The following is a 24,293-nucleotide window of genomic DNA, read 5'->3' as shown; positions in this document are numbered from 1 at the left end:
CCCACGGGAGTGGGATGTCCCCACGGGAGCAGGATGTCCCCACGGGAGCAGGGTGTCCCCACAGGAGCGGGATGTCCCCACGGGAGCAGGATGTCCCTATGGGAGCGGGATGTCCCCGTGGGAGCAGGATGTCCCCACGGGACGGGGGTGTCCCCACGGGAGGGGGGTGTCCCCGCAGGAGACGGACACGCGACGCGGGACCGGTTTGCTCCGGGCGAAGCAAGGAGGGAGCAGGAAAAGGAGCGAGAAGGGGCGTTGGAGCAGCGAGGCGGAGGGCTGCCGCGTCCCGCCTGGGGCTCGCGGTGACCCCCGCCGGCCCCACGGCCCCCCCGGCGCGGCGCGGGCCCGCGTCCCGGGCCGAACGCTCGCACCCCGCAGCCCCCCGTGCCGCGTCCCTGCCCCTCGCTCCCCCTCCCCGCGTGTCCCCACGCGCCCGGCTGTCCCACGCCGGTGTCCCCGTGTCCCCATCCCCTGGCTGCATCCTATGCCCGTGTCCCTGCATCCGTATCTGTGTCATTCTGCCCGTGTCCCTGTGTCCTGTTGCCGTGTCACCCTGCCCGTGTGTGTCCCCACATCCCCCTGCCCGTGTCTGTGTCCCTGTGTGTCCGTTTCCCTGTGTCTGTGTCCCGTATCCCCATTTCCGTGCCCATGTCCCCATGTCCCATCTCCGCGTCCCACTGTCTGTCCCTGTGTCCCCATGTCTGTGTCCTCATGTCTTGTGTCCTGTCCCCATGTCCCATGTCCGCATCCCACTGTCCGTGTCCCTGTGTCCCCATGTCTGTGCCCCATGTCCGTGTCCCACTGTCCATGTTCCATCCCCGTGTCCCATGTCCGCATCCCACTGTCCGTGTCCCTGTGTCCCCATGTCTGTGCCCCATGTCCGTGTCCCACTGTCCATGTTCCATCCCCGTGTCCCATGTCCGCATCCCACTGTCCGTGTCCCTGTGTCCCATGTCCGTGTCCCCGTGTCCTCTGTGTCCCACTGTCCATGTCCACACCTCAGTGTCCATGTCCCTGCATCTGTGCCCCCGTGTCCTGTGTGCCGTGTCCGTGTCCCAATGTCCATGTCCTGTGTCTGATGTCCACATCCCACTGTCTGTGGCCCCGTGTCCATGTCCCCGTGTCCATATTGCTGTGTCTGTGTCCCCATGTCCCGTGTCCATGTCCCTTTCCCATGACCCTGTGTCCATGTTGCCATGACCGCGTCCCGTGTCACCGTGTCCTGTGTCTATGTCCCTTTCCTGTGTCCCTGTGTCCCGTGTCCTTGTGTCCCATGTCCTGTGTCCCTTTCTCATGTTGTCTGTTGCTGTGTCCGTCACATGTTGCTGTGTCATGTGTCCCCGTGTCCTGTGTCGCTGTGTCCCATGTCCTGTGTCACTGTGTCCCATGTCCCCATGTCCCGTGTCCATCTTCCTTTCCCGTGTACCCGTGTCCATGTCCCTGTGTCCCATGTCCCATGTTTCATGTCCCTTTCCCGTGTCCCCGTGTCCGTGTTGCCATGTCCGTGTCCCCTGTCCGTGTCCCATGTCCCTGTGTCCTGTGTCCCATGTCTTGTCTCAGTGTCCGTGTCCCCGTGTTCCATGTCCCGTGTCCGTGTCCCTTTCCCGTGTCCCTATATCCGTGTTGCCATGTCCATGTCTTGTCTCAGTGTCCCCGTGCCCCATGTCCGTGTCCCTTTCCCGTGTCCCCGTGTTCATGTCCCCGTGTCCCATGTCCCATGTTTCATGTCCCTTTCCCGCGTCCCCGTGTCCGTGTTGCCATGTCTGTGTCCCGTGTCCCCTGTCCGTATCCCATGTCCCATGTCTCATCTGTGTCCCTGTGTCCCCGTGTTCCATGTCCCGTGTCCGTGTCCCTTTCCCGTGTCCCCGTGTCCGTGTTGCCATGTCTGTGTCCCGTGTCCCCTGTCCGTATCCCATGTCCCATGTCTCATCTGTGTCCCTGTGTCCCCGTGTTCCATGTCCCGTGTCCCGTGTCCGTGTCCCTTTCCCGTGTCCCTATATCCGTGTTGCCATGTCCATGTCTTGTCTCAGTGTCCCCGTGCCCCATGTCCGTGTCCCTTTCCCGTGTCCCCGTGTTCATGTCCCCGTGTCCCATGTCCCATGTTTCATGTCCCTTTCCCGCGTCCCCGTGTCCGTGTTGCCATGTCTGTGTCCCGTGTCCCCTGTCCGTATCCCATGTCCCATGTCTCATCTGTGTCCCTGTGTCCCCGTGTTCCATGTCCCGTGTCCGTGTCCCTTTCCCGTGTCCCCGTGCCCCGTGTCCCATGTTTCATGTCCCTTTCCTGCGTCCCCGTGTCCGTGTTGCCATGTCTGTGTCCCGTGTCCCCTGTCCGTGTCCCATGTCCTTGTGTCCTGTGTCCCGTGTCTGATCTGTGTCCCTGTGCCGTGTTCCATGTCCCGTGTCCGTGTCCCTTTCCCGTGTCCCCGTGTCCGTGTCCCCTGTCCGTGTCCTGTGTCCCGTGTCTCGTCTCAGTGTCCCTGTGTCCCCGTGCCCCATGTCGCGTGTCCGTGTCCCTTTCCCATGTCTGTGTCCCGTGTCCCCTGTCCGTGTCCCATGTCCCATGTCTCATCTGTGTCCCTGTGCCCCCGTGTTCCATGTCCCGTGTCCGTGTCCCTTTCCCGTGTCCCCGTGTCCCCGTCCCGTGTCCCCTGTCCGTGTCCCGTGTCCCTGTGTCCTGTGTCCCGTGTCTCGTCTCAGTGTCCCTGTGTCCCCGTGCCCCATGTCGCGTGTCCGTGTCCCTTTCCCGTGTCGCCGTGCCCCGTGCCGCCGTGGCCGTGTCCGGCCGGCGCCCGCCCCCGCCGCCCCCGCCCCGCTGCCGGAAGCGCCCCGTCACATGGCCGCGCGGCGCTGCCATAAACACACCAAAATGGCGGCCCTCACGCCGCCCAGCCCGTGCTGCGTCATGCCCCGGCCGCGCCGCCGCCGCCGCCGCCACAGGTGGGTCCCCGCGCCCCCCTCCCCCCCCCGCCGGGGCCGCTCCGCGCGGGGCCGGGGCGGCGGCGGGGCCGGGCCGGGGCGGCGGGGCCGGAGCTGGAGCCGGAGCTGTCCCGTTGCGCACTAGGATTTTCCGGGCGGCGGCGGCGGTGTTTACAGGGGCTGGCGGGCGGGCGGGGCCTGCCGCCGCCGCCGCGGGGGGAGCGGGACCGCCGCCCCCGCCGCGCCGGGCTCTCGGGGGCTCCGGCCGCCTCGTCGCCGCGGGGGGGCTGGAGGGTGAGCGCCGGGGGGGGGGGCTGGCCGGGCCGGGGGGGCGGGTCGTGGGGCTGCCGGTGTCTGGGGGGCTGGTCGTGGGGCTGTGAACGGCTGTGGGGGTCGGTTGTGGGGGTCGGTTGTGGGGGTGTGAACGTCTGTGGGGCTGGCCGTGGGGGTCGGTTGTGGGGCTGGTCGTGGGGCTGTGAACGGCTGTGGGGGTCGGTTGTGGGGATGTGAACGTCTGTGGGGCTGGCCGTGGGGGTCGGTTGTGGGGCTGGTCGTGGGGCTGTGAACGGCTGTGGGGGTCGGTTGTGGGGATGTGAACGTCTGTGGGGCTGGTCGTGGGGGTCGGTTGTGGGGCTGGTTGTGGGGCTGTGAACGTCTGTGGGGCTGGCCGTGGGGGTCGGTTGTGGGGCTGTGAACGTCTGTGGGGCTGGCCGTGGGGGTCGGTTGTGGGGCTGTGAACGTCTGTGGGGCTGGCCGTGGGGGTCGGTTGTGGGGCCGGTTGTGGGGCTGTGAACGTCTGTGGGGCTGGCCTTGGGGGTCGGTTGTGGGGCTGGTCGTGGGGCTGTGAACGGCTGTGGGGGTCGGTTGTGGGGCTGTGAACGTCTGTGGGGCTGGTCGTGGGGGTCGGTTGTGGGGCTGGTTGTGGGGCTGTGAACGTCTGTGGGGCTGGCCGTGGGGGTCGGTTGTGGGGCTGTGAACGTCTGTGGGGCTGGCCGTGGGGGTCGGTTGTGGGGCTGTGAACGTCTGTGGGGCTGGCCGTGGGGGTCGGTTGTGGGGCCGGTTGTGGGGCTGTGAACGTCTGTGGGGCTGGCCTTGGGGGTCGGTTGTGGGGCTGGTCGTGGGGCTGTGAACGCCTGTGGGGGTCGGTTGTGGGGTTGGTCGTGGGGCTGTGAATGTCTGTGGGGCTGGCCGTGGGGGTCGGTTGTGGGGCTGGTCGTGGGGCTGTGAACGCCTGTGGGGGCCGGTTGTGGGGCCGGTTGTGGGGCTGTGAACGTCTGTGGGGCTGGCCTTGGGGGTCGGTCGTGGGGCTGGCCGTGGGGCTGTGAACGTCTGTGGGGGTCAGTTGTGGGGCTGGCCGTGGGGCTGTGAACGTCTGTGGGGCTGGCCGTGGGGGTCGGTTGTGGGGCTGGCCGTGGGGCTGTGAACGTCTGTGGGGCTGGCCGTGGGGGTCGGTTGTGGGGCTGGCCGTGGGGCTGTGAACGTCTGTGGGGCTGGCCGTGGGGGTCGGTTGTGGGGCTGGCCGTGGGGCTGTGAACGTCTGTGGGGCTGGCCGTGGGGGTCGGTTGTGGGGCTGTGAACGTCTGTGGGGCTGGCCGTGGGGGTCGGTTGTGGGGCTGGCCGTGGGGCTGTGAACGTCTGTGGGGCTGGCTGTGGGGGTTGGTTGTGGGGCTGTGAATGTCTGTGGGGCTGGCCGTGGGGGTCGGTTGTGGGGCTGGCCGTGGGGCTGTGAACGTCTGTGGGGCTGGCCGTGGGGGTCGGTTGTGGGGCTGTGAACGTCTGTGGGGCTGGCCGTGGGGGTCGGTTGTGGGGCTGGCCGTGGGGCTGTGAACGTCTGTGGGGCTGGCCGTGGGGGTCCGTTGTGGGGCTGGCCGTGGGGCTGCCTGTGTCTCTGGGGCTGGTCGTGGGGCTGTGAACGTCTGTGGGGGCTGGCTGTGTCTGGGGGGCTGGCCGTGGGGCTGGCTGTGTCTGGGGGGCTGGCCGTGGGGTTACTCGTGGGGGCGGGAGGGTCCGGCGCACGCCCGGGGTGAGCGTCGGGCCGGGAGCTGCAGCCGCTGGGAGGGATTTGGTGGAAACTGTCGCTGGCGGCTCCTTTACGCCAGATTTCCGTGTTGCTAAATCTGCCTCCTGCCCCCGGTTCCAGGTATCGCGTCCGGAGGAGCTCGTCCCCGGCAGGTGTCGGGGCCAGGACGCGCTGGCCCAGGAGCCTGCCAGGTACTGTAATTCCTCGCAGCATCGCTTTTAAAATCCAGTATCTTACCTGTGCGTCAAAGCTACTGAATTGTTTAAGATCGTTGTGTTCTCACAGCTTGTGTGTGTGTTTGGTGGGTTTTTTTTTCTTTCTCTTCCGACTTCTGGAAGTTGTTATTAAAACAACGCTAATCAGGATGGGAAACATGCTTGCTACCTGCACACCTGATAAGCTCCTGTAAATGCAGGGCAAGAGTGGGCTGTAGTAGTCCAATGTACTCAACGCGTGTAGGGTGAAAAATCACGAGGTTTTTTTGTTAGGGTCAGGGCATATCAGTAATCCTCTCTGTGCCATATTAACGGCATTTTGTTTCACACAAAACAATTTAAAAAATGCACTGAATTGGTAGCCCCAAAGGGGCAGGAGGTGGAATCAGAGTTTAAAAAACAGCTAGACAAACCCAGAAGACTTTCAAAAAGAAGATCTGGCAGCAAACACTGGAATGTAGAATTAAAAAAGAATCGTGGAAATATGCAATACCTTAGTAGTAGTGTGAACAAAAATATGTCCTAAACCCTAACCTAATGTGTTTTTAGTTTAAAAATGGGATTTCTTTGGATAATGGGAATCTAGTTATTCATTTTTGCGCATTTGTATTTGTTTGCTTTTTGCATTAGGTCTGTATAGTCTTATTCTGACTTAAGCAATGCAAAATCAGCATGTGCCCATTGTATTGGAGAAATGAATCGTATTTGTACTGGAGTATCCTCTCTAGAGAAAATGGCATCACCCCTTAGAATATGCATGTAACTTCAATAGTCTTCTTGTACCAGTGGCTGCTGGGGAAGGATTGTTGTTTACCTTTGTGGTCACGTACCTTCTCTCTCTAAATAGTGTAATAGTAACTCCTGAAGCATGGAAGAAAATCTTAAATATGAGATCAAGACATACTTGAAGCAGAAAATAGCAATCCCTCTCTAATCACTTCAACCTCTGAAATTCCCAGTTCTACCTTTATGCTGTGTTACTGAAGTCAGTAGAATTTTTCCTCTGGAATAATAATAGTGTTGTAATACCATTTTGAAGTGAGTGCAAGCATTTTTTTTATGTGGTCCCCTTCCTTTTGAAAAGTTGTCATTATATGTGCAGAACTTCTAAATACTTGCTTTTACCAAGTTTTGTTAGTTTTTTTTCTTAGCAATAGCAGATTTCATGATGCTGATTAATTTACAGTTGGTAGCAAATCAGTGAGTTTTAGGATATATGTTTAACTCATCTGTGTCAGCATCTTACGTCAGTATTGCATAATCTGTTGACTGTCCCCTTTTTATGTAATGTATGTTTGTAGTTTGTTTTAATATGTACAAATATTTTTTTCAGTGCGTGCTTCAGTTCAGATACTTCTCTCCATGTCTCTCCACTGCCCTCTTGAGTTAAAAGCCTGTAGGGCACCATTTTGATAGCTGGATGCAGCTGAACGTTACATATTTCTCTCTTTTGAAAACAGCCTGTATGACATATCGAGATTTTTTTTTTCAGGTAAGTTGTTTAGAGTGTTGAGTCATTTTTGGAGTTTCTCTTTCCTCCTGTTAGAAACATGAGTTAGCTGTACTAGTGAAGTCCAACATCTTAATAGGTTATTAGGTTTTTAAACATTATATTTAATTTTCACCTTGTAAAAGTGTTACACATTGAGAGATGGATTTTTTTTTTTAAAACTCATTTCTGAGCTCAATCTGTTTATTTGATGGTGTTAGCTGGGAGCGGGGTGGGGAAGGAACAGTGCCGTGGGATTTATTGCAATACCTGTTCATGACAAATACGTGTGTGTGTCACCTCTACTCCCCTCCGCCCTTTTTAATTAGTTTATAGTGCAATTCTTTAATTCACAAGCTTGTATCTGCATCCTGTGACCTAAAATGCCAGCCACATACTTGAAGCTCCTGAAGCCTCCAGACATCTCTTCTGCTTCCTCCAGCTGCAGTTGCTTCTGGGCGCAGCAGACTGTGGCGTCTGCCTAGTTTGGTGCTGCTCCCTCTGAAGCCATCGGTAGGCACAGCCATGGGCTTCTGCCACCCCAGCTCTAGAAACGTGTGTGACAAACTTTCATTAAGCCCAGCTGAACTTGTTTGCAGTACTGTAAAATTCCACGGTGCTGCTGCCTTGGTAAGAGCGTAGCATGCTCGGTGCAGCACAGTCGCGGTGCGGTGCTACCCTCGTACTCCCTCTGTTAATGGTCCCAGTCCTCAGCTGTTGCAAACTGCGTAGCTCCATTAACTTACCTGGCCCTTGGCCAGTTATACCCGCTCTCTGGCTCATGACATTCAATACACAAGTAGCATAAACATCAAATGCTGTTTTTCAGCTCCAGTGAATTTAAAGGAGGTGGGAAGGGAACACCCTCATTTTCTCTAGTGGCGTTTGCAAAGTGGGCACGTTACCCTTTCCCAGTTAAATCCCGCAGTATTAGATTTGGCTTTTTAAGGCTGATTGGGCAGAAGAAGCTGCTACTTTTATTTCTTAAAAACACTTTGAGCTGCACTGAAGACACCACCTCGTTCATTAAGATACTACTTATTACCTGGAAAGCTGGACTGTAACCTCAGACATGAAGCTGCTTTTGTTAAATGATCATCAAGTTTCTGAGCCGTTCACCTGGTGATTGGGCATCTGTGTTTATCTCAAATGAAAAACACTCCATACAGGATGAGAAGACTGAGGAGTTGCCCGCTCGGCTCAGCGGAGTTACAGGGGGGATGTCGGTGGCTGCAATGACTGACAGGCTGCCCTGGCTCAGTTATCACAGTGCTGATGCTGTCTCTTGTAAAGGTACAGTACTGTGATAACTGAAGGATGGCAGCCATCTGAGCTTCACAGGGCTGCCGAGCCAAGCGCAGGGTTTCGCTTGGAGCTGGGGGACTGATGGACTTTACTTAAGCAAGTACGATGCAGCACAGTGCTGAAGTGGAAGATACTCATTTTAAGATACTCATATCTTAACTCAGCTGAAGAAGAAGGGGGAATTGGTGGTTAAGATGCTTCTAGTTTTACTCAAATAAAAATTATGCTTTATCTCTATTGAGAGTTTGCCTGTTAATTGACTCTTTTGGTTTGGAAGATCTTTCAGAAACGCTGCGCTTTGGAGCAGGGTCCTGTGTGGTTTGCTGGAGCATTAATAAAGCAGAGATGCGGGTTGCTGTCTACCAGAGGAACCAGGAATGACACTGTAGCTGTACAGAAAACCAAGCCCCCTTTTAAGCAGTCTCCTCGAGCTATTTAAAAAATTCCCTTGGTTCGAGTCTGCTCCGTACTGGTAGGGGAGGGGGGTGTGGAAGGGAAAACAACCCCAAATAATGGAGAGGGCTCAGTGGGGCGGTCACAAGGTCAAATCCTTTCATCAAAGTATCTAGAAAGGCAAAGGTCTTCAGGGATTGTGTTTTTTGGCTGGAGCCGAGGTCTGTAATTTTTACGCCATGCGAGTTGAAAAGAAATACAACTTCTGTTTAGAGGCTGAGGTTTTTATATCCCATGTGCTCTTGGAGCCTTGCCCAGGCAGGGGACCTAGTGGGGGTGCTGTGTGCAGGTGTTGCAGTGCGAGGCTGCAGTGCTAGAAAGTTACAGCAGAGGGGCCCATTGGGTCAATTTGTGGTTGGGAGTGGTGAAGTGTGAGAGGGTTTTTTGCATAACATAGGCAGAGACCTGCAAACCCCTTAGCGTGGTGTCTGTGGCGTCCCTTCCCCAAATCCTCCCTGAGGAAGCATATGGCCCTCTGAGACTGCAGAGGCTGGCGGTTGGTGCAGCGGTTGCCAGAGGTCACACTTTATTCTTGATACCATCATCGTTAACTGGGGTCATTAGCCCAGTGGGGTCTAGCAAACACTTTCATCTGGGCTGGATGATTCATAATTGTCCAGTGACTTGCCCTGTGCTTTCCTACAAAGCACTGGCTGTTGGTCACTGCCGGGGAGAGGAGCAGGGATTAGCTCAGCCAGTGGTCTGCTCCAGGGTGGCAATTATATGGCTTATGTGACTCCTCTGATCTTCCTTTACTGGATGGTGTTTCTGCCAGACCTTGCCGCTGGCTACGTCTGCGAGCCCGACGTGTCGGTGCCGTACAGCTGGGATGGAACGTTTTGCCAATGTGCGTCATTTAAACCGGGGAAAGTATTACTGGTATTGTGATAGTGGCCAGAGTCTGTTTCTGTACAAATGATAAAAAAGACATCCTGCTACCAAGAGTTTTAAGTTCTAGACAGATAAAAATCTAAGCTGAGTACTGCCAACCCTCAGCTTCCTTTTTGCCTCTCAGAAGTCTGAAAGGACCCCTTGACCTGGACTGAAATACACTCATAACTGGAAGGAGGTCGTCTCCTGCTGTGCAGTACCGTGGTGGTCTCCGGTTCAAACAGCAGCAACACGCGCACGCTCCTCCTTCACGTGACATGCAGCGCCAGCGTTCTGGTTAATGAGAAATGTGCAGAGGCGGAGTGGGAACTCCTGTAGGCTTGCAGGCTGGCCACTCCTGGTTTCTCTCTCCTTTTAGCTATTTTGGTTTTCATTTTGGGAGCCAGCAGGTGCTCGGAGAAGAAGCATCTCTTTTCCCGAGAGGAAGGCAGGTGATAGTGGAGTTCTTAAGCTGGAAGTGACAGGACCTGCAGCCAGGCCCTCCTGGAGTCCCTGCGTTCAGGACTGCTTTTGGAAGTCACTGATAAATACAGCGATGAAGGTAGTGATTCGTACTAGAAACTGAAAAGTTCTTTTCGGCTATCCTTCCCACAGGAAGTAAGGTAACTACTCAGAGGCAGATACAAATTTTGTTTTGGACCTGATCCAAGGAATAAGGCTCCTTACTTAATGAGCTTTGGATCAGATTTCTGGTTTAATAACCAACTCAAGTACTTTAGTGAGCGCTGCTAGCCGCACAACGTTAGCAAAGCTTCCCTATGTGTACCGCAGCACGCACCAAGTACTGGCGAAGGAGAGCAAAGCTGCCTGTTCAAATTATATGGGCCTCTAGGTTTCAGATTTTGATTCTCATTTCCTGTTAAAACAATTACAGGTTAGAGTATTCGTATGGGACAGGAACCGAAAACGCTGTCTGTGCTGGAAAACACCACCTCTCTCTGCATTAGATTTAATGGAAGCCTTTAATGTCCCTTTCTAGCTTGGTGGACATAGTCTCCAGCTCTTTTTCCTGTAGCTTCCTACGGATATCATAATTGATCAGACTTATTATAAATACTGGTGGGTTTGCTGTGTCTAAATATTGCTACACATGAACAATGCAGCTATCAAGTCTTTTTTGGCAGTGGAGCACTTCCTCCCACAAACTGTGTTAAAGAAAGATGTAAACAACATGCATACAATGATATGTCACATGACTTTCTACTCAGAAATAAGCTCTCTGAGGACCACCAATTTTCTGATAAGTTTCTGTATGTTATGGTTTTAATCCCAAGCAAAGGTAATTTTCTTCTGACACATTTCAGCTGTTGTTCCAGATGGATTTGTGCTGGTCCAGTGGTTCTCAGCCTTTTTCACCAGGAAAGTCCCTTTTCCCATCTGGAGGCCCTCCTCTTCCCACCCACGTTTTGCATGAGAAGAACAGCAGTTTTTTTTTTGCTCCTGCGACATCTCCTCAGGGCTGCGAGGCTGCAGACGAGATGGTCTGTTCTGCTCCTGGCTCTCATCCATAAATGATCCTTTTAAGGGTAGAAGTTTGCTGTGAGCAAGCTGGCCAGCCAATATCTGCTTCTCTGACACCAACAAGATAAAATATTTCTATTTTCTGCTAGCACTGAACCTTGAAACCAGTTACAGATTTTGCCTTTGCCCAAAATATTTTTTAAAAATGTGACACTTCTATTAGTGTACAGCCTAAAAACGTCAGTACCAAAAAGCTTCATTTTAGTAGTACTGAAAGTAGAAAGAATCCATCCCGACACAGTTTCAGACACGGTCGTCATCCCAAAATCCAATGATGCCCAGTGTGAATCAGACTGTGTTTTAATTATTGGTCATTCAAATGGTCTCTGACTAGTGCAAAACACTTCCACTTGAATTTTAATCCAGATCTTGATTTGACATTTGTACAACGCAGTTAGCATAATTGCAATGTTCTGATATGCGGAAGGATAAGATGTACCAGAATGTAACAATGACAAACTAGTTTTTAGGTCAGGTTAAGCAATTTCCGAATGTGAGTCTAGAAACGTTGGCCAAACTAAAATGAAAAGAAGCTGATAAAGACTTTGGTGAAGACTATTCATGTGACCAGAAATTTTACCACCTCAGCCCTTCAGCCTTTTTTTTTTCCCTTCAGAAGCAGAGGTAGCTCAGTTAAAGCTCCATGAAGTGCAGCACAATGGCTCGTGAAACCAATTCCATCTATCTTCAAGCTTGTTCCCCTGATAATGAAAGGAAACCGTCTTTCGGTTAATGGCGTGACAGTGTGCTGCTGTTAAACATTGTGAATATTGTATGCAGAATCTGCTTTCTGAAGTCAAGTCAGGCCGTGACATGGGTTTCCCAGGGCAGAGCTGGGGAGGGCCATGTTTAGCTGTGGGACCATCTGAGGAAGAAGCAAACCGTGGGGGAGAGAAAACTGTAAGGCAGGGTGGGGACATAGATCCCGGAGAGACTGGCTAAGCCAAAAGTGAGGGAAATCAGGGCAGACAACCTTGCAGGGTAGGACTTGTACGGATTTGTCTCTTTTGCATCTTGCTGTATGCAAATACACCCTTTATGTCTGCTTGTCTTCACGAAGGCATAACCCCTTCCAGGAAGCGGTAAACCAGAGAGCCTTTGGAGAGGCTGGGAGTTGCGGACACATACTGGGGATGGAGCTGGGATGCAGCATCCTACTCTGCTGAGGGTTTATAAAGAGAGCCCCTGTCCACAAGCTGTAGCAATGAGGCAGTGCTACACAGTCTCATGGGACCAGGGGCAGCCTGGAAGCTTTTGGAGCCAGTATCTTGGACTTGGACACAGCAGATAGTAGGGTTCCCCCTCCCAGACTCACCTTCTGCCCACAGAAGTGCAAAGGACTCTCTGGTGACTGTTCTCCATTGGCTCCGGTGCACCTCATACACCTACCCTTCACTAGCGCAATTAGATCCTAAAAAGAAAAGTATACAGTGTTGCCTACCAAAGCAGCACCTGAAATCACAGGTTGTTCATGGAAAATAAACAGTTTGCAAAGTTATTCACAAATAATTGTGACCAAATCAGCTCCAGATCTTCACGTCCTGCTTGCAAAAATTTCATGAACATAGAGGGAATTCATCATCATTCATTCATTACAAATATGCTCAACTGTGGCAATATCTTATTTTCTCTTTCTTAGCATTAAATTGGATTCATGTGTTGGAGTTGCATTCCCACTCTCACTATTCCCAGTGGAGTGCTGTGATTCTTGTGAGGCTTGCTTCTGTTTCCAGGTGAGAGGGTCCTTTTCCACCTAATGCAAACACTGTGCAGTAACATTAATGGCAATTACACATGCCCATTAACGGGAAAAGTAGGTCCCAGGCGTGCTATGTCAGCAAAGAATGACGCTCTCAGAAAAGATCATTTTTCCTTACTTTCTGCATAAAATATTTTTGACAAATCTCAAATTTCAGAGATATCTGCTAACCAAGACTGAGCTGTTGCAACAAGAGCCAGGCACACAGAATGGTCAGCGCAATCAGGTGAACACACCAAACCCATGCACTTTTCTTCTAAGACCGCCTTGAGACACAGCCAGGCACTGGCTCCACCAAAAAAGAAAAAAAAAAAAAAAAAAAAAGGAGCATAAGGGATCTACTTGGACATGCCAGCGTTTTGGGTCCAAGGCTGGATACTTATGCTGGAACAATGCATGGATGGCGGGGAGGACTTCAACTCAGAATGAACCGGTCTGTGGCCTTTGGGGAGTGCTGGACATTTTTGAGCTGAGGCGCCGACAGCGATGTGGTTTGCTGAGCAGGGACCACGCACTGCATTGGTCAGCTCCTCCTGTGCCCAAGGCAGCAGGACTCTGCTCCTTTCTGCCGGAAATGAATAAAGGTATCTCAGGCCACCACTGACTGTTCCTCCTAGCCGGAGTGACATGCAAATCCTGAGTTTTTGTCAGTAGCTTGATTCACAAAGGGAAACTGTAACTTAAAGTCTGATTGGGGACAAAAATACTCAACAGGAACTAAGCGTTTCAACGTGGTATAATATCAAAGTTACTGTTATCATTTCTGTATTCAGGCAGATGATAAAGTCAACAGTCTGAAATGCGGTGCATAATTTGCTCTTCATAATGTTTCCCAGAAGCAGGAGAGGGCCAGAAAGGTCTGCGAGGATGAATAAACTCAGACACGAGCTCATGCGTTCACACTGTGCTAATATGGCATGCTTTCTGGGACCAAACACTGCTGGGACCAGTGGAACGGCGGAGCCCTGTTGACTCTAACGGGCTTTGGATCAGACCTGTACTTCAGATCATAGGTGAAATTCCGGTCCCAATCTCAACTCCCACCCTGCCCCTTGACTTCAAGGGGACAAGGGCTGCACTTATGGTGGATTACTCCTGATTCCAGGCAAAAGCATGCAGCACCCAAAGCCTGCCTCTGTGAATGTTGCCTGGGAGTGTATTCATGCCCTCCTCAAGATTTTGTCCACAGATTTATTTTTAACCACCCTGAATCATGCTTTGTTTATAGAATCAAAGCCTAGATCTGCGTAAATTATGGAATGGTCCCAGGACTTACGTTGCCGTAATGGCAAAGACTACCCTGAACCATCGAGAAGAAGGCAGAAACACATCTCAGCAGGCAAGTAAGTCCTCTCAGGTTTCTTCTTTTGTTGGAAAGGTAGCTGGGCCTCTGGAGCGTACCTCATCTTTTTACACAATTCCAGCTGAACAGACTTGAAAGCCGAGAGACAAATCATAGGTAGCTTGGCCACAAACCCACGGATCCAGAGCGAGGACTCAGCTCTCCTGATGCCCAGTGCATTGCCCCATACAGAAAGAGGTGTTATCCCTACTGCCGGTAGAAGGAAGATTGCGTGCTGGACTTCAAAACTGGGAGGAACTGCTCTGGGCTATGCGCCAGCTTCACCTTAGCTGTAAAACACGTGCTTGTCTCACCTGGGACACGCCCAGGGATTTTGGACTTAATTTATCGTGCAGCCACCAAGCCCTGGGTTTGCAACTACGCAAGAGAGAAACAGTTCTTGGTTTTGGATGATTCCCTGGATCTTCCGCAACTAGGCAGTGCAGCCTCCCGAGGAAAATTAGCTCCGGATGTGTCAGTCCCCGGGTGCTGTGCACACACCAGCCTCCTTAAATTAAGGCAAACTTAGTATGATTCTTCTTTCCTGCAATTGCTTGTCAGTACTGCTGAGAGAGCACATCAGTTATGGTGTGGCAAGCTTGCAGTGTATAGAAGGACAAAAAAGGTCAGGTGCTTATCAGCAGTCTCTCTCCCCACAGCTTGCCTCCTCCCTGGCATGAGAACTCACTGTCGACTGCCCTCCATTTTAATTAACTCCAGAAGCAGGCAGAATACACTGAATAATTCAAGACAGACATGTGTTTAAACATTTACACAAGCTTCAGATTCCTCCTGCTTAAAAATAAGTCCGTGAGAGAGCCAATGATTCCTGATAGCTTGCTTGTCTTGCACACAACGTGGGCTGCGGGACTGGGAGAGCGAAGGAAACCGGATTTGCTGCGAGCGGGGGCGTTCACAGCAATTTGAGGGTGACCAGGGGCCGAGCTGTCTTCCTGCAGGCTCTGCTCTCGACCAAAAGGGCTTTGCCCACTGGTGGCTCTGGGCCTCCCTGCACTACAGTTGTGCTTGCTACGAACGGCTTCCCGCTGGTGAGAGGGCCAGCGGACCCATCCCAACACCAGCATCGTGTTGCACCACCTGAGCAGAGACCAGCCATGGGTCTTGTTCCTGCTGGTACCTGATTGCTGCTTCTGGGACCAGCCTGGTGCTGGTGCTGCTATTCACGGAAATAAGTCAAGGGCCACACGTATCGTGCATTTATCGTTCGGTACCAGGGGCAATGTCTTTGTTACAGCAATGTCCGTTCTGTGCTGAACAAGTAGGAACTGGATTGAAACCACCAGCTTAGTTCACTTGCCACCACAGACAGCAAAAATGCTCACTCCTATTGCTTGGTTATTACTTATCACCAGCACCAACCCCATTGGTTTACAGTTTGGCTGTACTAAACAGCTTTAGCAAAGAGCCCTTGAGAAAGGTAGAGGCAGAGGAAGGAGCAGCTGAGGCAGACAACAGGTCTGAACATCAGCAGTTTTCCTCTGTTACTCTGAAGTTACAGGGATTTCTCTGCTTTCCATGACCGGGAATCTCACTTTGCGTGATTATCGACCAGAGAGAGTGTGAGTTTAACAAAAACATGCCAACCAAAGTGCTAGCTCACAAATGCCTTTTTGGGTCAGCATTTTGGAGTGTCAGAGCAGAAGCAGTTCTTCCAAAGGGAAGTGGATGAGGAGAAGTTAGTACCTGTGCCGGGGCAGCCTGTTGATGAAAGCTGCGCCAGTTCAGATGGGCACAGATCGGCAAACAGAATATGAGAGGCTCCGTGCTGGTATTTCTGATGTGTGCCCTGGATTGCCTGCAGATTTGGTGTGTTTCATATGCAATTTCCTTAAATGCCTTGGCTTCACGTTCCCAGACTGATAAAACGTCACCTGCTTTTTTAGAAAAATTTCCATCCTGTGCAGAACAACAACTTCTCAAGATACCACATGACGCCACCCCTCCAGCAGCTGAAGCCTTGCTGCGTTTGGCTTGGAATGCAATAGTGCAGGGGTCTCTGGAAATTAAAACTTCCAGAGATTTATTACTAATGAAGCCTAATTAATTTTGGGTGTAAATTTGCTGCTGCAGTTGCATTTAAAGGAAAGCTCATTTTAATCACAATCCACAGTGCGTGTTTTATCTGACAAAGAAAGATTAGAGGAACACAGTAACTACTTAGTTTTGTCTTAGACTAAGGATTTTTCACTCTTTTTTCACCCTTTGAACTCAGCTAAATTAAACACACCATAGCCTTTTAAAATAATTGAATGAAATAAAGTGTGTTTCACTTAAGGGAAAATGAAGAAGAACAGAGTTGCATAAAATGAGAGAAAAATCCTGCACTGTTCTTTATTTCCATAAATGTGATGGAATGAAACTACACTATCAGCTATTTTAATAGGAACTTGCATTGCAACCTGAATGCCATCGGTACATTTTAAACCCCTCCCTAAGCGTATCAAAGCACGCTACAACAATTATCCTCTTAATGTAGATCATGTCATTTAAACACAATCTAGAGTGAACACTTAATAATGTAGGAACTGGCCTGCTTTATCTATAAATCTTAATCTCCCCTAAAAACAGATCTTGTATTTAACTATTTCTAAGCAGTCTTCACTAATATTATGGTTTTGCCTATTTTTGTAAAATAAGTTTTCTTACATATTTAATCAGCTGCAACAAGCGTAACTGTGATCCATTTTCAGTTACCCTTCTTTTATATTTGCAGTACAAAAATTCCTCTGAGATTTTTACCGGCTTAGACTTCGGTCCTGTGAACACATATGTACTCACTGAAATTAGACACGCAGTCCTGCTGAATTCACTGCGTGCACAGCTAAGTGGTACGGCCGTAGGAAGGCAAAACCTGGGGCACTGAGCTCCTTACGGTGATACTGATTGTCCTCAATGAGCTTGGAAAAAAGTCCTATGGGAATAAAGAACATATTAGATGTGGCAGGATAAATCTGTTAAACTATGACTACTGCCCACCACTCCCAGGCGCTCCTACTAGTAGGTGGTATGGGGCAGAGATGAGCTGTAAGACAGGAATTTGCCCGAGCACACTGAGGTGCCAGCGTTATGAGATGAGGCTCTGGAGTTTGTTTGCCGTCCAGCTTTTATTTCTGAGCCCTCTGTGGCATTATGGACAAAGCCCTTCCTTGAAACACGACCTTAATTCTCCCTCTCCATACAGCAGAGGGAGGGGGAATATGGCAAGCACCACAGAAAAATGCTGCCTTATAACATAGACCAAGAAAATACAGTTTCTAAGGGTACAAATGAGGAAAAGAGCAGCAACAGAGCGTGCTTTGGAAGCTGTCCTAACAAGGCTGCATATCCCAGTTGCTAGTAAGTTGTTGAAGATTTTAGAAGTGCTGCACGCTCTAGTATTCTCTTGAAAGACTGCCTGCGACAGAGGCATCTGATCTAGGGTGCTGGACACTAATCCGATTCCTCCCCCTGCCAGCAGACACACTTCCAGTTCCAATCAGTGCTACATTTGCCCTTATAAAAGCCACCTTTTGCACACCTAGATTTTGCTGTTATATATCCTATCGTGCATGTCACATAACCTCTGCCACGTGTCCAATCCAACTGCTTCCTCCCAGGGCTAGCAGTGTGGCTGGCAGGCAGCTAGGCGACAAGTGGATGGATAACTGGGCCGCTGTCAGACGCATCCTTCTGAGGACGGCAGCGGCTGGAGAGCAGATGAGCCAAAGAAAATGAATCTGAGAGTCTGGGCAATATTGACTTATCTTTGCATATTTTATTAGTCTGCTCGAAGCGCGGTAAGAGAGCGCCTGCAGAGCGAGTCTGACTTCAGTGGATGGGAAGTCAGCAGTGGGATTTGGAGCTGGCCAGCAACACCACAGTGTACTGCTTCGTTATTTCTCAGAACAGCAGGGGACTGAGACAAGATATTGGATTTAGTCTGCATTGATTGCAGTGCGCCGCTGAGCTGCGGGCACTGCTGTAATGCCATTCGCTGCAGTTGTCCTACGGTGTTGTACACAACTCCAGTTTCTGGTTCACAAAAAGTGAACATAAGGTATATTTTTCAGTAGAGAAACCTGGAAAAAGTGCAGATAATTCTGTTGGTTCATTTTGTTAAGAGAACAGCGAAGAACCAGAAAGCCGGCAGCGGGAAAGAGCAGAAAACGACCTGAAGTCGCAACACGAGCGCTCCTGAAGCAGGACGGGGACAAGGCAGCAGCATCTCCACGACCCCCAGCGCTGAGCAAAGCGAGTGAACCCCGGCCCCCAGGCCCAGAGTCAGGAAACGCAGCTATGCGTTATGCCTCCTACACGCTGGTCTGCCAGCTTGCTTCGCCCCCGAGCAGGAAATCGCCCCGCAGCTTGGCTTTCAGCAGCAGCCGCCAGAGCGCCGTTGCAGCAAGGTCTGCTTTGGATGAACAAAATGTAATCATTTTTCTGCTAAGTAAATTTGGACCACCAAATTGAAGTACATCTCCTTCCCCATCTGAGATTTTTAGAAACCCCAGTTGGCTTAAAAAAAAAGAGTTTGAGTACAACACGTAGAAGTCGATAATTGTGAAGAAACAATTTATACATTGCAGATGCCTCAAAATCATTTTTTTCACCTTTTTTTCCAAAGAGAGACAAGCAACGTGCAAACAGAGTCACAAACAGAGTTTCATGCCTGTTATGTGAGCACAGGAAGTTTAAGATAAATTCAGCAACAGATCAGATGAAAGAACTTTGGGGTGAGCATATCTATTTATGCCGTTCCCGTGGCAAGTCCCACCCCATCGCTGAGTATCCGGGGGCCTCACAATCTCTGCGATGTTGCATGGTGAGGTGCAGCTGCTTTGCTGATGGGGAGACACTGCGGGGAGGAATGTCCTGCCTGAAGTCACCTGCAACACCCAGCTTCGAGGCGGATGGGCCCAGAGACGCCGGGCCCGTCGTTCGCCTGGCCCGGCTCCGTGCTGCCCTCGGGCCCTGGGGATGTCTCCTGCTCCCCCAGCCCCGCGTCCTGCCTGGCCCCACGCTCCTTTCCGTGCCTTTCCGTCTTAGGAAGAAAGAACCACTTTTATGACCAGTTTTCTCAGTCTGAAGGAAAGAATCCTCAGCTGACTACTCCTGATCACCTTCTTGTCCTCCAGATGCTTAGTGAGGACCTCCAGGAGGAGCTGTTCCATCACCTTTCCAGGGATGGAGGTGAGGCTGACAGGCCTGGAGTTTCCTGGCTCCTCCTTCTTGCCCTTTTGGAAGACTGGGGGGGGGGGGGGGGTGACAATGGCTTTCTTCCAGGCCTCAGGCACCTCTCCTGATCTCCAGGACCTTTCAAAGATGATGGAGAGTGGCCTAGCGATAACATCTGCCAGCTCCCTCAGCACTTGTGGGTGCATCCCATCGGGGCCCATGGATTTGTGGATGTCAAGTTTAAGATCTCTAACCTGATCCTCCTCCACCAAGGGAGAGTCTTCCTTTCTCCGGCCTTCCTCTCTTGTCCCCAGGGTCTGGAATTCCTGAGGACTGGCCTTAGCAGTGAAGCCTGAAGCAAAGGCAGCATTCAATAACTCTGCCTTCTCTATATCCTTTGTCACCAGGGCACCCGCCCCATTCAGCAGCAGGCCCACGTTTTCCCTAGTCTTCCTTTTGCTAGTGATGTATTTGAAGAAGCCCTTCTTGTTGTCCTTGACATCCCTTGCCAGATTTAATTCCAAATGGGCCTTAGTCTTCCTCGTCGCATCCCTGCACACTCTGACAACGTCCCTGTATTCCTCCCAAGTGGCCTGTCCCCTTTTCCACATTCTGTAGACTTCCTTCTTCTGTTGGAGTTTTGCCAGGAGTTCCTTGCTCATCCATGCAGGTCTCCTGCCCGCTTTGCTCGACTTCTTCCTCAGAGGGATGCACCGATCTTGAGCCTGGAGGAGGTGATGCTTGAATATTAACCAGCTTTCTTGGACCCCTCTTCCTTCTAGGGCCCTACCCCAGGAGATTCCCCTATGTAGGTCCCTGAAGAGGCCAAAGTTAGCGCTCCTGAAGTCCAGCGTTGCAATCCTACTTATTGCCCTGCTCCCTCCTCGCAGGATCCTGAACTCCAACCATCTCATGGTCACTGCAGCCAAGGCTGCCCCCAACCTTCACGTCTCCAACTAGACCTTCTTTGTTTGTTAGTACAAGGTCTAGCAATGCACCTCTCCTCGTTGGCGTCTCCACCACCCGAGTCAAGAAATTATCATCAATCCTCTGCAGGAACCTCTTTGACTGTTTGTGCCTAGTTGTGCTGTCTTGCCAGCAGATGTCAGGGTGGTTGAAGTCTCCCATGAGAACCAGGGCCTGTGATCCTGAGGCTACTTCCAGCTGTCTGTAGAAGGCCTCATCGACTTCCTCTTCCTGATCAGGTGGCCTGTAGTAAACCCCCCACAACAGTGTCACCCATGTCAGCCTGCCCTTTAATCCTTACCCATAGGCTCTCCACTTGCTCTTCATCCACCCCCCCCACCCAAGCAGAGCTCCACACATTCTAGTTGCTCCCTCGCCTTCCTGGCCTGTCTTGCCTAAAAAGCACGTAGCCATCCATGACAGCTATCCCACCATGTCTCTGTCACTGCAATGAGATCATGGCCCTGCGACCGCACATGGACCTCTAATTCTTCCTGCTTATTCCCCGTGCTGCACGCATTGGTGTACAGGCATTTCAGAGAGCCACTCAAGCATGTAAGCTCCCCAGGCACGGTGCAAGAGGATCCTCCATAGCCATGTTCCATGCTGTCTCCCCTGGTTGTATGCACCCGCTGGAGGCTCCTGACTTGAGTGGTGTTTTACCGAGTACCGTGTCACTCTACCATTCCCCTTCCCCCATCTTGCCTAGTTTAAAGCCCTCCTTACCAGGCTGGCCAATCTGTTGGCAAAGACACGCGTGCCCTGCTTGGTAAGGTGGATCCCATCTTTGCCCAGCAGCTGTCGCTCTTCAGACAGGGGTCCATGCTCATAGACACCAAAACCCTGTTGCCAACACCAGCGGCGCAGCCAGTTGTTCACTTGGAAAACGCGTCTACTCCTCTTCCCGTCCTTTCCCCTCACAGGCAAGATTGAGGAGAAAACGACCTGGGCTCCCAGACCCTTGACCACCATCCCCAGAGCTCTGAAGTCCTGTTTGATGGTTTCCAGTTTGCCTTTCGTGTCGTTAGCACCCACGTGGAAGATCAGCAGAGGGTAGTAGTCCGATGCGTGGACAAGCCTTGGCAGTCTTTCCATGACATCTCTTATTCGAGCCCCTGGCAGGCAGCAAACCTCTCTGGACAAGAGGTCAGTTCGGCAGATAGGTGCCTCTGTCCCCTGCAGCATGCAGTCACCCACAACAATCACTTGCCGCTTCTTCCAGCTGTTCCTGCATGGCACAGGGTCTGCCAGGCCAGTTGCCTCCCTTGGAGCCATGCCCAGCTCCTCTTCAGCTTGGAGGGCGCTACACTTGTTCTTCTAAGGCAACTCTTGAGGAGGAGCAAGAGCCTGTCTCCTTCTACGAGAGGTCACCAGTTTCCAGCCTTCTTCAACAGTGTTATGATGGACCATTACACATGGTACAGAGCCCTCCGACAACTCTGCTGCAGTGGCAGATGGGGACTCCTGGAGCTGCACAGTCTCCGAGAATACCGTCAATCTGCTGCTCATCTTCTTGGATGCTACGCAGCCTGCTAACTTCCTCCCGCAGCTCCTTTATCTGGTGATATGTTTCCCTACATTTTTATATTATCTGTCCCTTACACTGCCACCGGATGCTGTCTCGCATGAGATAGGCAGTGGCAGCAAGAGCCAGGGCTGGTCGAGCGAAGCCTGCAGCCGCTGCCCTCCTCCTGCCTCTGCCCAGCAAGGAGCCACGCCACCTCTGTAGGTGCCTTCTTAGCTGGGGGGCTTCGCCCTCTCCCAGTGCCAGATGAAGCCAGCTAACATGTTCACAAGCGCACCAGCCGTTCAGTGGAGTGAACCCATTTCCTTCTGTCTTTCCAACCTCAGTCTCTTCTCCAACCTGTGTAAAAATTACCAGAGTAATTGAAACGACGTGAAACTCCAGTCCTTTACCCGTGCGCCCACGGAGTGCTGATAATCAAGCTACATCAGTGCCAGGTGGCTGCGGAAAAAACGAACACAGTGCGTTGGCAGCCAAATTACATTTTGTCGGGTCTCTGACAGCCCCCACAGCCACGCACAGCACATGCGCAGGCACACAGGCACACATGGGCATGCACAAGCATGCGGACACACCCAGAGGTGCGCACACACACACACATGGGTTCACACAGACGTGCACAAGGGAACACTCGCTCCTGCCCCAGGGCTTCCCCCAGGCCCCTGGAAGCGGAAGGCAGGAGGAAAAGAGCAATCAGCCCCCAGCTCTGGTGTGGGAGGTGGAGAGTTATGGGTTGATTTCCAAAAGAAAAGGTTCAAAAATCAAGGTGAGAGAGCTGAGGTAGAAGACAGACAAATGAGGACTTTTCAGCTATATTGGCCGCTAGTTTATAAACGCTTAGTAGCAGCAAGGGGACTTGCACATGCGTGTGCTGTCAGTGCATGAGAAGACATTGACCAAAGTATCTTATCACTGTGCTCTGATTAAACTGAAGTAAATGACATGAAACTACCAGTATGTTGATGGGGTCACATTTACTGGGACATTTTTTTAATGCCTGATTCTGCTATTAGGACGATTCACACACAAAAAAACCCCAGAAGATTGGTTCTTCTTTCAGAAAAAAATGCCAAATAGGCGTGTGTGTGTGGGAAGGGGGGGGAAATCATTTTATTGAACTGAATCATTTTCTTACTGATATTACTTCCACTCATACTTATGTTTCCTGTGAATTTAAGAGAGTTTGAAACAACAACGAAGAAACCAATTTCTTTTCTGGGCAGAAGGGAGACTTTTATGTATCTCATCATGTAAGTGTAAACACTGGGTTGTTTACGCTAGTTCACTGTGCATGCGTGTGTGAGTTGAGAGAGAGGACTGTATGTTTTTCGAGACAATCCAAATATACCAGTCCCACGTGAAACTTTAATTTGAAGACACAGAGCTCATACTGGATTGCAACGACTGCCTCACTCTCCATTTTATGTAGGAGGCTGAATCGTTTCCAGCTGCTAAGTTCCCACAAGCAGCGCAGAAGAAAAATGCTCTAGCAAGCTCTGCTCTGGAGTGGATTTCAGTGAGGATTAGGGGAAAAAATGGGATCGCAGTCATTTCCGGTTAGAAATCTTTTAACAGGCTCTGTCTGCACCCAGCCACCCCAGACCCACCCCTGAGTTGTCCGCTTGCCTCCCTATGCTTTCCCAGTCCTACGCAGCCTCTGAGCACCGTCCTGGGTCACCTCTGATCCAAAACTTCCCGAGATGTGTCCTGTCTCCCTCTGTGCCCACTTCCTTCTGCGTCAGCCTCCCCCCGGGGCCGTCTCTTCTCCAGGCTGAACAGGCCCCGCTCCCTCAGCCTCTCCATAGCCCCAGCTTTAAGATTTGGGAGCCGTTGTGAGAACAAGGCTCCTTCTGTCTCATTTTTAATTATATTTTCAGAGGAGGGTTTGGAGGAACCCATCGGCGTGATAGCTTTGGGCTGAGGCGTTTCTGGAGAGCCTCCGTGACAGCTTTATCGCAGCCAGGCTCAGTGCCGAACACCTGCAAAAGAACAACAGCTGTTTCTTCAGCACACGAGGTAGCAAAAATAACGACACCGCTCTTAAAAACCTCTTCATCTTTGATCGGTGGCAGAAAGCGGCTCCCCCAGCTCTGGCCCCGCTGCCATTAACACCCCCCCCCGCCCAAGGCGCCCTCCCCTCAGGGCGGGAAGACACGGTCCCCCTCTTGACGCAGACACGAAATGGCCGCTCCCCCCTGCCCCCATTAACCCCCCCCCCCGAGGCGCCCTCCTCTCAGGGCGGGCAGGAGCAGCTTTCTCCCTGCTCCCCACCGCCATTAACCCCCCGAGGCGCCCTCCCCTCAGGCAAGGAAGGGGCGACTCCCCCTTGCCCCCCTCCGCCATTCAACCCCCGAGGCGCCCTCCCCTCAGGCAGGGAAGACGCGGCCCCCCTCCCGCCGCAGGCACGAAATGGCGGCTCCCCCCTTTCCCCCATTAACTCTCCCGAGGCGCCCTCCCCTCAGACAGAGAAGGGGCGGCTCCCCCTTGCCCCCCCACCACCATTAACCCCCCCCGAGGCGCCTTCCCCTCAGAGACAGAAGACGCGGTCCCCCTCCCGCCGCAGACACGAAATGGCGGCTCCTCCCCTGCCCCCCGCCGCCATTACCCCCCCCCCAGAGGCGCCCCTTCCTCAGGGCCGGAAAGCGGCGCGGCAGCAGCGCTTCCCCCCCCCCCCCCCCCGCCGCTTCCTCTCCCCTCAGCGAGGCTCCTCCGCTGC

At 52.2% G+C, this 24,293-nt stretch overlaps 1 protein-coding gene and 1 long non-coding RNA gene across 6 annotated transcripts; one reads left to right on the top strand and one right to left on the bottom strand.

Moving 5' to 3' along the window:
- The first annotated feature begins 2,841 nt into the window (after nucleotides 1-2,841).
- Nucleotides 2,842-8,182, top strand: LOC104153091 (uncharacterized). The gene is made up of 2 exons (XR_011142671.1): nucleotides 2,842-2,937; nucleotides 5,057-8,182. It is a non-coding gene; the product is annotated as an uncharacterized lncRNA (long non-coding RNA).
- Nucleotides 8,183-8,267: 85 nt separating this feature from the next.
- LOC138068068 (uncharacterized) lies at nucleotides 8,268-23,687 on the bottom strand. 5 transcript variants are annotated; one of them, XR_011142670.1, is made up of 4 exons: nucleotides 20,779-22,192; nucleotides 16,711-16,843; nucleotides 12,126-12,221; nucleotides 8,268-11,675 (listed from the first exon to the last, which is right to left on the bottom strand). XR_011142670.1 is itself a non-coding variant. In XM_068953447.1 (3 exons), exons 2-3 carry the CDS (start codon nucleotides 21,325-21,327, stop codon nucleotides 18,954-18,956), a joined length of 1,407 nt encoding a protein of 468 aa, XP_068809548.1. In that variant the 5' UTR covers nucleotides 21,328-21,916; nucleotides 23,204-23,687; the 3' UTR covers nucleotides 17,624-18,953. The 5 variants fall into 5 exon arrangements, 3 of the variants coding, with proteins under 3 accessions (XP_068809548.1, XP_068809549.1, XP_068809550.1); XR_011142669.1 differs by lacking the exons at nucleotides 8,268-11,675; nucleotides 12,126-12,221 and adding exons at nucleotides 17,450-17,617; nucleotides 19,341-19,811; XM_068953447.1 differs by lacking the exons at nucleotides 8,268-11,675; nucleotides 12,126-12,221; nucleotides 16,711-16,843 and adding exons at nucleotides 17,624-19,811; nucleotides 23,204-23,687 and having other exon boundaries at nucleotides 20,779-21,916.
- Nucleotides 23,688-24,293: the final 606 nt, after the last annotated feature.

The sequence above is a fragment of the Struthio camelus genome, chromosome 8 (assembly GCF_040807025.1).
Source record: "Struthio camelus isolate bStrCam1 chromosome 8, bStrCam1.hap1, whole genome shotgun sequence".
Classification (NCBI taxonomy): Eukaryota; Metazoa; Chordata; class Aves; order Struthioniformes; family Struthionidae; genus Struthio; species Struthio camelus.
The sequence above is the reverse complement of the archived record's forward strand: the minus strand, read 5'-3'. Positions and strand labels throughout refer to the sequence as shown.

Bases quoted from the DNA above. Each gene is read 5' to 3' on its own strand.
- LOC138068068 (XM_068953447.1), bottom strand. From the start codon at position 21,327: ATGGCTCCAAGGGAGGCAACTGGCCTGGCAGACCCTGTGCCATGCAGG. The intron at 19,812-20,778 runs GTAAGGAGGGCT...CACCTCCTCCAG, and splicing joins CCAACAGATTGGCCAGCCTG to GCTCAAGATCGGTGCATCCC.